The sequence below is a fragment of the Electrophorus electricus genome, chromosome 4, assembly GCF_013358815.1.
Source record: "Electrophorus electricus isolate fEleEle1 chromosome 4, fEleEle1.pri, whole genome shotgun sequence".
Lineage (NCBI taxonomy): Eukaryota > Metazoa > Chordata > Actinopteri > Gymnotiformes > Gymnotidae > Electrophorus > Electrophorus electricus.
The window spans coordinates 29467641-29482943 of NC_049538.1; the positions used below are offsets into that span (position 1 = coordinate 29467641).

At 48.0% G+C, this 15303-nt stretch overlaps 1 protein-coding gene across 1 annotated transcript; it reads left to right on the forward strand.

Annotated features, from left to right (window-relative positions):
* Positions 1-350: 350 nt before the first annotated feature.
* lonp2 (lon peptidase 2, peroxisomal) lies at positions 351-14196 on the forward strand. The gene is made up of 15 exons (XM_027023482.2): positions 351-752; positions 1536-1770; positions 3258-3389; positions 3677-3799; positions 3891-4054; positions 4187-4281; positions 5782-6040; positions 8012-8153; positions 8817-8967; positions 9158-9284; positions 9991-10118; positions 11728-11870; positions 12092-12299; positions 12562-12752; positions 12915-14196. The coding sequence occupies exons 1-15, from the start codon at positions 520-522 to the stop codon at positions 13137-13139; spliced, it is 2556 nt and encodes an 851-aa protein (XP_026879283.2). The 5' UTR covers positions 351-519; the 3' UTR covers positions 13140-14196.
* Positions 14197-15303: the final 1107 nt, after the last annotated feature.

Below are 15303 nucleotides of genomic sequence, written 5' to 3' on the forward strand. Positions count from 1 at the left end.
ATTCAAAACAATTAATGATTTCATAGAAAAATACAAATCTCAGCCTGATACTGTAAAACAATGAAAATATTAGGTGACAGATAATTACTGTCATAAATATCTTTAACACTCATGACCTGCCATCAAGTACACAGTTGCTAAGTCGGCAAACATTTCATCCAAATATAAAATCTGTCAAGACATGTTCTGCCTGCAAGGCAAGCAGGCCTAACTGTCAATTGGAATGCAGGTCTCCTTTAACAGCAAGGTGCAAACTAGTTTATATTGTTTATAAGTATTTAATTTGCATGAATACATTAAAAAAACTCTAAAACCTGGTTTGTAATCTTTCTTCGCATTCGTTTTTGCCCAAATGCGCTAAAGAATCTGGAAGGCGCAGATTCGTCACCCTTCGAAACCGTTCTGATACAGTTTGTCCTACGGGGTTTGCCGTAGCTCTCGTCCCTTGTTGTCGTTTTCTGCGCGTCTGGAGAGTCGTGGCGAGCTGGTGTTCGCAGTTTTACCAACAGAAGCGTACGAATGGCTTCTCACGGCGGTATTCAGATTCCCAGCCGCTTGCCCTTGCTGCTGACCCACGAAGGCGTGCTGTTGCCCGGCTCAACGACGCGAGTTAGCGTCCACTCGGCGAGGAACATGCAGGTGGTGAGGAGCAGGCTGCTGAAGGGCACCTCCCTGAAGAGCACCATCCTCGGCGTCATCCCCAACACCCGGGACCCCGAGCACGACACGCAGGAGCTGCCCGCTTTGCACAGGTACGAGACAGGCGAGATAGACCAGCCATCTGTAGCCAATGTAAGATTGCTAACGCTGGCTAACTGTTAGCAGGACAGTTTAGAAATGATCATTAATAAATCAAACAGCTCGGCTCATTAACACCTAACCTAACGTGTATTAATCTTCTTGTATAGGAGAGGATGACTTGTAAATTTTATCGCAAGAGGTTGTCTAGCTATCTGAAACTGGCCTTTTCATTATTGTTTAAATTAGAAAATGTCCAAACTACTGCATATTTGTTTAAGTGGGAACACTAACACTATTCTAGAACCGTCCCTGTTGCCTTTGAAGGACTTTAACCTTGAATTTCTGAACGGCACTGTCAAGTTAATAGATAACATTACTGTGCACATTAGTCTGAATTATGCAGATATTGTTATTGTGCACTTCATTCTGGATTATGCAGGTGTGACCTGCTTCACATTCTTGTTTGCTGCTTAAATCACGCTCGGTTCCTAAATACGATACAGATGTTCCCTGCCCTGAATCTTGTAGGAGCTGTGATTGTTCTCCAAAGCTGAAGGGTTTATTGTTTGTTTCTCTGACCACTACCCCTCTGTCCGAGAGTGAGGCCCCTAACCCCAGCCTGCTCCGCTAAATAAATAAATCAACTGACTTCAATTGGCTTCAACGGTGCGGAACATCAAACAAACACAGACTAATTCTGTCATTGATCGACAGTTGGCACTAGCGTATATAGTATATTTATTTTAGATCACTAGGGGGTGCTAGAGTGCTCACAGCGCCTTGTGTTGTCTTAGCATCGGCACGGCGGGCCTGGCGGTTCAGGTGGTGGGCAGTAACTGGCCCAAGCCGCACTACACGCTGCTGATCACAGGCCTGTGCCGCTTCCGCGTGACTCAGCTCCTGCGCGAGAGGCCCTTCGCCGTGGCCATAGTGGAGCAACTGGACAGGTTGGAGCAGTACACAGAGGGGCAGCCGCTGGACAGAGAGCTCAGGGAGCTGACCCAGAACTTCTACCAGGCTGCCTTGCAGGTGCACGCTCGCATACGCGCACACACACTCCTGAAAGCGGATTGACACTGCACTGTGAGGTCCAGGCTAATGCACTGGCCTCTGCTGGTTGTTGCTTGCGTATTGCCCTAAAGTCCTGCTTCTCCCTGTGTGTTTGTACACACTGATCAGCCAGAACATTAAAACCACCTACCTAATATTGAGGTTCAAGTCCCTCCTGTGCTGCCAAAACAGCTGTGACACGTCAAGGCACGGACTCCACAAGCCCTTTGAAAGGTTCCTGTGGTAGCTCAGTGGTTAAGGTACTTGTAATTGGAAGGTTGCTGGTTCAAGTTCCACCACTGCCAAGTTGCCACTGTTGGACCCCTGAGCAAGACCCTTAACCCTCAATTGCTCAAGTTGTACTCACTCATAATTGTAAGTCGCTTTGTATAAAAGTGTCGGCCGTAAATGTAAACCCAGCTGCAGATCCTGTGTGTTATGAGGTGCCTTGTATTTCCATCACTTCTCACAGGTTCTTGGATTGAGGTCTGGGGAGTTTAGAGACCAAGTTGAACTCTCTGTCATGTTCCTCAAAACATAGCTGAACAATTTTTGCAGTGTGGCAGGGCACGTTATCGTGCTGAAAGAAGCCACTGCCAATGCGAAACGCAGTTACCACGAAGGGGTGGATTTGGTCTGCAGCCATGTTTGAGTAGGTGTTGCGTGTCAAAGTAACGCCCACATCAATGCCAGGGCCCAGGGCTTCCCTGCAGAATGTTGCCCAGAGCATCACGCTGCCTCCCTGGGCTTGTCTTCTTCCCATAGTGCCTCCTGGTGTCATCCTTTCCCCAGGTACATGACGCATACACACACAGTCATGCTTGAGGCGAAAGAAAACCAGATTCATCAGACCAGGCTGCCTTCTTCTGTTGCTCCATGGTCCAGTTCTGATGTTCGTGTGCACAGCAGGTGATGGCCAAGGTAGACGACGTCTGTTCCTAGGCAGCCCCATACACAGCAGGCTGTGACGCATCGTGTGTTCTGTCACCTTAGTGGGACTGAACCAGATGGGCTCGCCTTCGTGGGCGTGCCCAGTTCTCCTTCCCTGGACCAATTTTGGTAGGGCATAACCACCGCATACTGGAAGACCTCACAAGACCTGCCGTTTTGGAGATGCTCTGAGCCAGTCGTCCAGCGGTCACAGTCTGGCGCTTGGCAAAGTCACTCAGATCACAACAGCTTCCAAAACTTCTAGATCTGACCGTTTACGGCCTACTGTGTTTCGTCCCACGGTAACAAGTGCCTTTGTAATGCGCGAATCCATGTTATTCATTTCTTCTTCTTTCAGTGGTTTTAATGTTGTGGCTGATCAGTGTATAAAATAAGATAAAAAATAAAAAATAGAGCCCGTTTCATTTTGAAACTAATTAATTTTGGCAAAGTCCTCCATGTCTGTGTATTTAGCACATTACTCATCAGTGCACTGCAGTCCTCATTCTTGTGTGCGTGTGTGTGTTCCTGCGCAGCTCGTCGGGATGCTGGACATGTCCGTACCCGTGGTCGCCAAGCTGAGGCAGCTGCTGGACAGCCTGCCCCGGGAGACTCTGCCAGATGTGCTTGCTGCCATGATCCGCACCTCCAACACAGAGAAACTCCAGGTGCGCCACCTAGTGGGCGCTGGGGGTCTGCACCATGGCTGTAAAATATGTGGTGTGCTAAGACTTCCATTAGATAACTTGAACATTTCATGAGTCATTAGGTGAGGTTGGAGATCCAGTGCTCTGTTTAAAGTGCAGTTAGGATAGTTTACTGGACCTGTGGTGCCGGTTACTGGACCTGTGGTGCTTGCTGTGCATCTTTCGCATGTTTGTGTTGGAGTGATTTGTTTGTACTGTCTTTTTGCAGAGCTCTCTCTCTGTGTGTGTGTGTGTGTGTGAGACGGTAGGTGCTGGACGCTGTTGACTTGCAGGAGCGCTTTAAGAAGACTCTCCCTATGCTCACCAGGCAGATTGAGGGGCTGAAACTGCTGCAGAAGACTCGCAAACCCAGACCTGATGATGACAAGAGGGTAGTCGTCCCCTCAGTCGTCCCCTCCTGCATACCCTCTGTAATTCGTCACCATGCTCACACACAGCCGTTCCCTCACCCATTTTGCGCAGGTGCTGGCCATACGCAAAGGTGGCGTGTTCCCCGGGCGGCAGTTCTCTCTCGAGGAAGACGGCGAGGATGAAGATGGTGATGACATGGCTGTGTTGGAGAGGAAGGTGAAGGAGGCAGCCATGCCTGAGCCAGCGTTGCATGTCTGTCTGAAAGAACTCAAACGGTGTGTGCACCAAATTGCATAAACTAGGAATAATAATTCTCCAGTCATCATGTTAATCTGCATCATGTGATCACCATCATATTGACTGAGTGTCTTGTCTGCGTTTTGCGTGTGACCCGCGTGCTTGTGTAGCCTGAAGAAGATGCCCCAGTCCATGCCGGAGTACGCCCTCACCCGCAACTACCTGGAGCTCATGGTGGAGCTGCCCTGGACTAAGAGCACCTCAGGTAATGGAGCTGATGCTCAGGGTTGGGCGTCCTGTACACACAGATCCCTGGTGTGCCTCGGCTTGGTGAGGCACACGCTAGGAAATGGCCGAGGGCGGATGAGGCCTGCCGCTGGGGCTTACCTAAAGGGCACACACACACGCACACACACGCGCACACACGCACGCGCACACACGCACGCGCACACACGCACGCACGCACGCACACACACGCGCACGCACGCACGCACACACATGCGCACACACGCACGCGCACACACACACGCACATGCACGCACACACACACACACACTGATACTTTCCTCCTCATTGATCATTCCAGATGGGTATCAGGCCTTAGGACAGGAATTCTCTACGGTGGGTCTTATGTGGATGCACTAGAGAGGAAGGGCTTACCTAAAACGGTTGTTTTATATCATGTTGTAGAGTTTATACACAGCTAGTGATAGACATGCAAAGAAACTGTAAAGCGGTGTTGTTCACTTGTTCCAAAGATATTCTGCACAGTCTGTGTTCAAAGCAGGGCCTACTGTGGAGCTGTTCTCATTATGTTATGAATGTGAGATGTGACTGTGGTGTGATGTGGCCAGAAGGGGGAGAACTTTCTCAGTAAAACACTTGAACATTTGAGATTTGAACTAGAGAAGAAAGGAGGATTGTTTTCCGTATATTTTACAGTATCTGCCATGGCCATAAGGGGGCCTCTGTTATTGCGTTCTGGACTGTGGACTGTCAGTAAAAGCATCTGGGGGCGTCTCGGCCAAGCGAGTTCGTATTTACACGGACAGCTTCAAGTTTATAGCTTTGATCATGTTGTTTGTCCTTCTCTCTCTCACCCCCCCACACACACACACACACACACACACACACACACACACACACACACACACACACACAGTCAGCATATACGTTGAAAGGCTATTGGGCTACTACCTAAAATGAAATAAGATAACAGATAGATTCCCTTGTGTACATCAGAGAGTTGGCACCAACTGTGAGTGCCAACTCTCTCTCACACTCACCCACACACACACACACACACTCACTGATACTTTCCTCCTCATTGATCATTCCAGATGGGTATCAGGCCTTAGGACAGGAATTCTCTACGGTGGGTCTTATGTGGATGCACTAGAGAGGCATGTGGTGTGTGAGGAATAAACCTTCCACAGTGTGTGTGTGTGTGTGTGAGGGATAAACCTTCCGCACTGTGGTGTGTGTTTGTGTAAGGGATAAGCCTTCCGCACTGTAGTGGGAGGGTGGGGTGTGTGTGTGTGTGTGTGTGCGCGTGTGTGTGTGTGAGGGATAAACCTTGCGCACTGTGGTGTGTGTGTGTGTGTGTGTGTGTGTGTGTGTCTTATTACACTGAAGTAATTATGATTTCCATTCTTCTGACAGAATGTCCAGATTGCTTTCAACTGCACTTGCACTCTTGTATGCTCATAAGTGTGCAGAAACCACTTCCTGGACCGTAATGGTGAGCTCACTGTGCCCCCTACAGACTGCCTGGACATCCGTGCTGCCCGTGTGCTGCTAGACAACGATCACTATGCCCTGGAGAAGCTGAAGAGGCGCGTGCTGGAGTACTTGGCAGTGCGGCAGCTGAGGAGCACCCTCAAGGGGCCCATCCTGTGCTTCGTGGGGCCACCTGGTGTGGGCAAGACCAGCGTGGGCCGCTCCATCGCCCGCACGCTGGGCAGGGAGTTCCACCGCATTGCCCTCGGAGGAGTGTGTGACCAGTCTGATGTCCGCGGCCACAGGTAGCAGAAATGCTGCTTTGTCCCACGTGTGCATTAATTTACACTAGTAATGTAGTATGTATTAGTGTTGTAGTATGTATTAGTATTGTAGTAGTGTAGTATTAGTAGTGTAGTATGTATCAGTATTGTAGTATTAGTATTGTAGTATGTATTAGTAGTGTAGTAGTATTAGTATTGTAGTAGTGTAGTATTAGTACTGTAGTATGTATCAGTATTGTAGTATTAGTATTGTAGTATGTATTAGTAGTGCAGTAGTATTAGTATTGTAGTAGTGTAGTATTGTAGTTGTATTAGTACTGCAGTTGCAGTAGGGTTGTTAGTAGTATTAGTGTTGTAGTAGTTAGTATTGTAGTAGTGTATTATTAGTACTGCAATAGGGTTAGTATTGTAGTATTAGTAGTGTAGTAGTGTTAGTGTTGTAGTAGTGTTAGCAGTGTAGTATTGTAGTAGTATTAGTGTTGTAGCAGTAATGTAGTAGTGGTAGTGTTGTAGTAGTGTAGTGGTATTTTCTAGGTAAAGAGATTTACAGCAGTTTGGTATAATGCCATGTGTAATATTTATCCTGACAATCCCAACATCCCGTTTGTCCTGAATTCTTCATTAACATAATAAGAATGAATGAATGGTTGCAGCCGCTTGTGTTTTGGCCTAGTTTATTCCCACCTAAAGCAAGCAAGCAATGCAGTGGGCAGGAAGTGTGACGTTGACTTTGGTGTGTGTGGCGTGTGACGCAGAGAGCTACAGTTCAGAAGAACGCCCGCGGCGTCAGACCCGCAGTGTCAGATACAGCCACGGCGAGTCTGACTCGAGCACCTGATCAACAGACCACGGGGGCATTTTCGCGTACACCCGAGTGTGGGGGTATGACAGATTCATTAGACACCGCTCTCAATAGCTGCTGTAGGACATATGGATGTGTTTGTAGTGAATAAGGAGATATTTTAGACTCCTGGGCTATAAAAAGCTGCCCCCCCCAAACACCCTCTGCCAAACTGGAACAGCAGCAGAAGACCAAAGATATCTCCATACTGCTATAAAGTTAAATTTAGTGTAGGTGTGGTAACCTCGGAAATCAAGTCACGGACGCACCATTTCTTACATCCTGTGTGCTTACAGTGCAGGGTTGTAAAGAAAATAATTGTATTATTAATGATTTGTGTCATTGTGTATTATTAATGACTGTATTAATAATTTTATGAGCCTACAGTCTTTGTCCTTTGGTTTGAACACTTTTTGTTTATGATTATTTTTCGGATTGTCGACGAACGACAATAACGTATTGAGGAAACCCATACATCTGGTGTAGAACTGTACAGACTGTGGACAACAGGCGGTTAAGTACATCTCTGAATAACCTGCCGCAACCCGAGAAACAGCACCTGGAGATGGTGCATGAGCTCATCTTTTGGTGTTGTCTCTGATCTCTCGTCTCTATGGAGACCAGAGCTGGATGACGTCGAGGCCCGCGGGCTGGGGCAAGTCCCTGTGAGTTTCCCTCCTGCTTTCGGCGGGAGAACACCGAGCACTTGCCTTTAAGACAACCACTAAACACCAAACTATGCTTTGTGTAGAGACTGTAACTGTTTTTGCGTGTGGGTTTGTAGCTGTTCTCCCGCTGGTCATAACAGGGTTAGGGGTTTGTGATTGACCCCTGAGCCGCCCCCTGGTCGGGTACGTAATCGGGTACAGTCTCTTCTCCGCTTTTCTCCAGATCGGTCTGCGTCTGAGCCAGCTGGGAGGGAGGAAATCCCGTTTAGTCTGACTCACGTTGCTCAGCTTGGCATTCTGCCCCCATGCCTGCTTAATTCTTGCTGAACTGGAGGGATGATCTTTATATATGCATCAATGAGTCTTGAGCCCTGCCAGCCCTTGTTACGATCATTTCGGCAACAGTGGCACTATGAGTCATCAGTCTGAGTGAGCTGAACTGTCCCCTGTCTCTGGTGCCCCCCGGCCCCTCTCTGTCCCCAGGCGAACCTACGTGGGAAGCATGCCCGGACGCATCATTAACGGCCTGAAGACCGTCGGCGTCAACAATCCCGTCTTCTTGTTGGACGAGGTGGACAAATTGGGAAAGAGCTTGCAGGGAGACCCTGCCGCCGCCCTGCTGGAGGTGAGGGGGAGCGCGAGCGCGAGTGTTGTGGGGCGCTGACACCCAGCTGCTGTAGTGCGGCTTTAGCATGGCTGGTTTACGTCCTGCATTGCACCTTTTACCAGTTTGGTTGTATGGTGCTGGTTTCTGGTGTGTGTGTGTGTGTGTGTGTGTGTGTGTGTGTGTGTGTGTGTGTGTGTGTGTGTGTGTGTGGTAACACAGTGACCTACAGCATCCTGAAGTGTTGATGTATTCCTGATCACACAGTAACTCACTTATAAACACTGTCAGGACCCAGACACACAGCAGGGAGCAGAGGTGGAGAGTCAGACAGTAGAAGTTTGAGCATCAGACAGCAGAACACACAAGTTTAATCAGACAGATGAGCTTTCAGATTCTGATTGTAGATGTTCCTGAAAGAAGAGATAAAACAGTTCCTCTTACAAGATGTAAAGCGCTCTCGCTCTCTCTTACTATTGACATGACTGTATGAAATACAGTATTTAAAACAAGTAAATTAAAACAAAAAATAAATTAAAACAAAACCAGTAACAACAATAAACAGCAGTTACAATATTTATGGCATTTAACAAGCCATTAATTTATTTCATATTCTCTCTCTCTCTCTCTCTCTCTCTCTCTCTCTCTCTCTCTCTCACATACACTGTTTGTGGTCATGACCAGGTTCTGGACCCAGAGCAGAACCACAGTTTCACTGACCACTATCTCAATGTGCCCTTTGACCTCTCACAAGTCCTCTTCATTGCCACAGCGAACACTACATCAACCATCCCCCCTGCCCTATTGGACAGAATGGAGGTTATCCAGGTGCCAGGTCAGAGTTCATGGGTGAAAGGTCATGGTTGTATAAAGGGGTTAGGGAAGGAGGGCATTGTTTATTTGGAACGATTGATCACTGATTTCCATGTCAATAGCAAACATTGTAGTTTATCCTTCATCTTAGCAGATGGCTTTGTGATTTTAGGAATGAATAATTTGTGTGTGTGTGTGTGTGTGTGTTTCAGGGTACACCCAGGAAGAGAAAGTGGAAATCGCTCATCGACACCTGATCCCCCATCAGCTGGAGCAGCACGGCCTCACACCTCAACAGCTCCAGATTCCCCAAGACACCACTCATGAGATCATTAGCAAGTAAACCCACACACGCGTATACACACACTCTCTCTCACAGTCATATATATATACATATATATACACACACACACACACTCACGCGTGCGCACGCATACACACACACGCGCATACATGCATACACACTCTCTCTCTCGCTCTCAGACTCTCAGATCATTAGCAAGTAAAAAACACACGCGTGTGGTCACACTCAGACAATTACGCACATGCACGCATGCGCGTGCATGCAGAGAGGACAGACAGGAGACGTTACTGTATCCAGGTGAATAAACGGAGTCATACATAAACAGGGTCGACTTAAAAGTTCTGAGACAAGACAGGCAGACAAGACATAAACACAGCGTAACCCATATTCCACCCACACGCTCAATCTGTCCTCTTACATGTTTAATTAGTGAGTGAACCTGGCTGGGACTTTGAGCCTGAAGAGTAAAGCTTCGAGCGCAGCGCCGTGCCGGGTGCCTGCAAGGAGAACAGGGCGACTGACTTTGGGGCAGCGGTGTTTGGACACCAACGGGGACCTCAGACTTAATTATCCGTTCTCTGAAAATACGGCACGAAACAAGCTATCGTTTAAAACAAGACAAATCATTATTTTTATATTGAGAATGGGGGGGGGGGGGGAACCATTCATTAGGTGGCCATTTATGGATGATTATTTGCCAAAAAGCAATCTATGTGATTGTGTGTGTGTGTGTGTGTGTAGGTACACGCGGGAGGCAGGAGTACGGTCTTTGGAGAGGAAGATTGGGGCTATCTGTCGGGCAGTGGCAGTGAAGGTGGCCGAAGGCCATAAGATGTCGAAAGCAGAGTCACCTGGGGAGACTGAGGCAGGTAGGGCTGGAACTACCCCGCTGGGCAGGTAGGGCTGGAACTACCCCGCTGGGCAGGTAGGGCTGGAACTACCCCGCTGGGCTGGTAGGGCTGGAACTACCCCTTCAACAAAACTCAGTGGAAGAACACACATTTAGTTTCTATTGCAAAGTGTGTTAGAGAGTTCGAGAGGTTTTTGAGGGTGTGTTTGTGTGTGTGTGTGTACCAAGGGTAGTTCCTCGGTGATTAGAGGCAATTCACAAACACTGATTTAAAGACCACAGACCTGGACAAAGTTCCACTGTCGCACCACATAAAAACCCTGCAGCTACACACACAGGTTCACACGCTGCAGTTTACACGACGGAATTACCGCATGCAGAAAGCTCCACACAGACTGAAACGCAGACATGAGTCACACCCCAACCCACGCAAACTCACAAAAACAGCATCACACACATGACTGTCATCAGTGTCTTTAGCAGCAGGCCAGAGGAGGGTGGAGCCAGTGCTGCAGCCCCTCCCCCTCCCCCTCCCCCTCCCATGGTCTTCAACTTGCAGCTGCCGTGTGGAAGACAGCTGATCTTACAGCAAGTTAACGCAGTCGGGGGGGCATATGCTAAAGCCCTGCTCCCCACCCCTCTATGGGCAGGCCATGGGGGCAGATGGACTGAGATCTCGGAGCTGCTCCCTTAGCTTGACTTCTGCCCACTGCGTGAGCCTGTCTGTTGCCAAGTAACCGATATATAATTAGTGGACAGAATAAAGCGGCGAGGGGTGTGTTTGTGTGCGTGTACGTGGAAGTGGAAGTGAGCAGAGACATGGGTCAGCGTTTCTGTTGGTTCTTCTAGACTGTAAAAGTCGATCATGACAGTGGCCAACGCACTAATGAGTTTTTATTACCAGGATAGGAGGACCTTCTCCTCATGGAGAAACTCCTGTGAGAAACGCACCTAAACGCCCTTTAAAAAGCTTTAGTCATATTGGATGTCCGGCTCCCCGACACACACTTGCTCTCTCACACTCCCCGACACACACTGCCTTCCTCCCATGCCCATTCTCTTTGTTCACACTGAATGCTTACTGTTGTGCCGAAGGCGAACACTTCTTTGCATGTCATTAACAGTCGAGTCACATGACCTGTGGGCAGCTATTGGCATGTGCATACTAATGAGGCTTGGCACAGCTTGAAACACCACGCACACGCACACAACGATTTACACACTGTCTGGAAGCAAACGCCGTCCTGGGGCTAGCGCTGTCATTATGGTGAATGACCAGGCCAGACTCCTGCTCTCAGTCCCTCCCTGTGCCGGGCTCCACCCCTTCCTCCTCTCCCCCATGTGCCACTCTAGCCCACTCTTACCCATTCAGAGGTTCACCTTAGAAGAGGTAGTGGATCTAAAGGTTGATAAACATATAAACACGTATAAAATCTCCCCTGTGAATTTGCACGCTTGCCTGACCACATCTGTTTCAGTCTTCCCCGTTCCGATGCGTTTATCTCTTAGTACTGAAGAGAGAGGAAAAACTTCAGCCAGGAAATGTTTCTTTCATGTCTCATGTCTGCCACCTCTCTCTCTTTTTCCCTTCTTTCCTCCCTTAATCCCTCCATCCCACCCTCCCTCAGCCGACTCGTCCATCCCTCCATCAGGTCAGGAGCAAGTGGGGAAGGGAGAAGATTCTGATGTAACCGCACCTCCGGAGATGCCCATCGTCATAGACCAGATTGCCCTCAAGGACATTTTGGGACCCCAGATCTTTGAGATGGAGGTGATCAGTGAAGCTATTTCACTCCACGCTACAAAGCGACGGCTTCGTTCCCCAGAGCAGCATCAGTGCTCTGCAGTCCTGCCTTCCAGATGTGGGGTGGAGGGTTTGACTGCTTGAAAGAGGATCCTGCTTGCACTATATAGGGGTGATGCCTATGTATTTTGCTAAGTAGATTTGATGTGTGTGTGTGTGTGTGTGTGTGTGTGTGTGTGTGTGTGTAGGTGTCCGGGCGTCTCACGCTCCCAGGCGTAGCTATAGGGCTGGCTTGGACTCCTCTGGGTGGTGAGATCATGTTTGTGGAGGCCAGCCGTATGGAGGGCGACGGCCAGCTAACACTAACCGGGCAGCTGGGTGACATCATGAAGGAGTCGGCTCACCTGGCCATCAGCTGGCTCCGGAGCAATGCCAAGACATATCACCTAACTAACAGTGAGAGAGAGACACACACACACACTTGCATCAGTGAGACCTATACATGCTCATTCAACATTTTAATGCGACCATCTACTCACATGCAGACATCTTTATCAGCTGTGTCACTTTATTAGGTCCCTAGAGGCATGGTGTGGGGGGGGGGGGTGAATTATACTTGCCTTGTGTGAGACCATCTGTTCTTCTCCATTCAGCTGACGGTGCTGTCTCATGTCACTGGTACTTTGCCTTTAGTAAGATCTGTTTCGCGCGGGTATAGTTGCAGGCGGCGCTGACCCCTTGGAGGGCAACGACATCCACTTGCACTTCCCAGCGGGCGCCGTCACCAAGGACGGGCCTTCTGCCGGCGTTACCATAGTAACGTGCCTCGCCTCCCTGTTCAGTGGCCGTCTGGTGCGTTCCGATGTGACTATGACTGGAGAAATCACCTTGAGGGGTCTCGTGCTGCCGGTTAGCAAACTTTGCCCCACTTACACACACCCCTACCTGTACGCTCAGCCTAAGAGAGGAGCCACTTGTGATGTACGTTACTAGGCTTTGTGCAGAACATTCAGTGAGCGTTCATTCAGCCAAGAGGTGTGAATTTCTGAGCAGCACCTGCTCTTTCCCTAGGTGGGGGGCATTAAAGATAAAGTCCTGGCTGCTCACCGGGCTGGTCTCAAACGAATCATCCTCCCCAAACGCAACGAGAAGGACCTGGAGGAGATCCCTGTCCATATACAGGCCGAGCTGGCGTTCATCACAGCCAGCACGCTGGATGAAGTCCTCAACGCGGCATTTGATGGTGGCTTCCCAGCTGTTGTGATCACTCACCCACAGATTACCAGCAAACTCTGAGACCACATGTGCGCGCGCACACCTAAAACTGAAATTTGAAGCAGTTGTTTAGATTTGAGGCATTTTGAGTCTCCTGCTTTCTGCACGTTTGGATCTTCAAACTTTAAGTTTAATGGCAAAACTGGTAAGTGACTGACTTGTTCCGAAAGGTACTAGAGGTCTCTTCTCTAGTTGACACCAGTTTGACATTTGTAATTCTAAATACTGATTAATCACAGTACTAAAAATATTTGTTATTGCAATCCTCTGATGGATTGAGAGAACACTGATAGCCATGTTCATCACTCTACAGGAATGCTGAAAACTTTAGTTGTGGTTAGTAATCACTGAAGTGCAGTTGAGTTCTAGTCTTTAATTAAATTTCCATGTAGATGCACCTTTGAGTTTGTCAGTGACATCTGCTTTTCACACAAGGCCACTGTCCAAGCTGCTTTTTCAAGGAAAACGGAACCGTGTCCCACCTTGTCATGGCTTTGTGCCAAGTTAAATAATTTGTCAAACACTGGGTGTGTGCTGATGAATCTGTCGACCCCAACACTGTTTGGGCACTAAGAAACGTCCGTGAGGGGTAGTTTTGTAGGTGACCGCGTTTGAAGAATGTGGGAGATGTCTTGAGATGCAGGGTGACCCCATATCCTGCATGCTGTACAATGCTCCAGGGATTTGTTAAAGTACATTTGCACTGGGAGGTGTAGTTTATGTTCACAAAGGAAGTTCTCCCTTCTAGTCATTGGAGAAACCAATTTGACTTTTGAGGCTACAGGCCTTTATGGCCTGAGCAATACCGCATAGTTTCTACAAATAGTACCTTCCAAAAGATGGAGGGGGCTGGTTCAGCACTGGGAGATCTGAATGAACAGTAAAATGAGTTATGAAAAAGATAGATTTATTTAATGGCAAAATAGAACAAAAACAAGAAGAAACATTAAAACGAAATAAAAAACAGGACCAGCAACGGTACAACGTATCCACAGAGATGTTTGGCTTTTGCTTCACCCACTCCTCACAAAGACAGACAAATGCAAACAAATAAAAACCTTACAAAAAAAAAACAAAAAAAAAACAGGGTCTTCTGAAGAACACCACTATATACAAAACACTGAAGCTTCGCCACACTGTTACAACTGCCTTTTCATTCATTTCTTATTTTCTTACAAGTCATTACAAAATAACAATCTCAGTAATAACGGTAGACACTGCCCTCGTTCCTAGTCTCTCCCCCTAAATCTGAAGAGCTCACCAGATCACTGTTCCCAGACAATGACAGATCATGCGTTTGTGTAACTGTGGCCTTGTGAGTGCTGTAATAAGGAGAACCATTTCTGTTCAATGTTTTTAAAATCAACTGACATTCACAGGTGCAAGATTGCTGTGGTTAGCACCTGGTTAGGAAAAAAGGAGAGGAAGCTCAGCCTTTAAGGGGAACGTGGCAGTGAGGACTTCAAATATGATGTGGTCACATCAAGTCAATGCAGAAACCCTCCCAGCACACCCTCCTACAAAAACCTTCAACTGAAATTGGGATGTGGGCCAGGTCACACACCGAGTGCCAGAATCTGGATGGTTACTGGGGTGGGGCAACAGAACTCCACAAAAAACCTAAACAAATTTTTATTTAAAAATTGAAACATAAAAGTTAGTGTTTAATAAAATAAAAAAAAAAAAACAAAAAAAACCAAAACAAAAAACACCCCACCCTTTGGGGTAGGGGGGAAATAAAGGGGTAGCTACACCTAGGGACAAGTCTCATTTTTAGCAAACCCCACCCCAGAATCTATGAAGCTTGACCCTGCTACTGCACGGCTCCTTCAAACAGCCTGCACCACATGGTCACCTGCACAGAGCGCACGTTACAGGACCCTTCCTCCATATCCTCTCAGGACTGTAGAATACATTAATCATGTAACTTAATAATTATAATAATATTGTAGCATAAAATTAAAAACCCAGGAATAAACGTCCAGTTGGGCGTGCCAAGCTCTGATAAATTCTACTGATCAGTTCTATCGATTACTTGGAACGTACAACAGCGAAAAGTTTCCTCGGTTAGGTAACCCCCCCCCCCCTTTCCAGGGTACAATTCAAGATGTCCCATGGTGATGTGAAATGTCTAAGTGTGTGTGTGTGTGTGTGTGTGTGTGTGTGTGGGGGGGGGGGGGGGGGG

Coding starts and splice junctions, on each gene's coding strand:
- lonp2 (XM_027023482.2), top strand. CDS start 520: ATGGCTTCTCACGGCGGTATTCAGATTCCCAGCCGCTTGCCCTTGCTG. Junction 6,041..8,011: donor TCTGATGTCCGCGGCCACAG/GTAGCAGAAATG, acceptor CTCTGTCCCCAG/GCGAACCTACGTGGGAAGCA. Junction 12,300..12,561: donor GACATATCACCTAACTAACA/GTGAGAGAGAGA, acceptor GCGCGGGTATAG/TTGCAGGCGGCGCTGACCCC.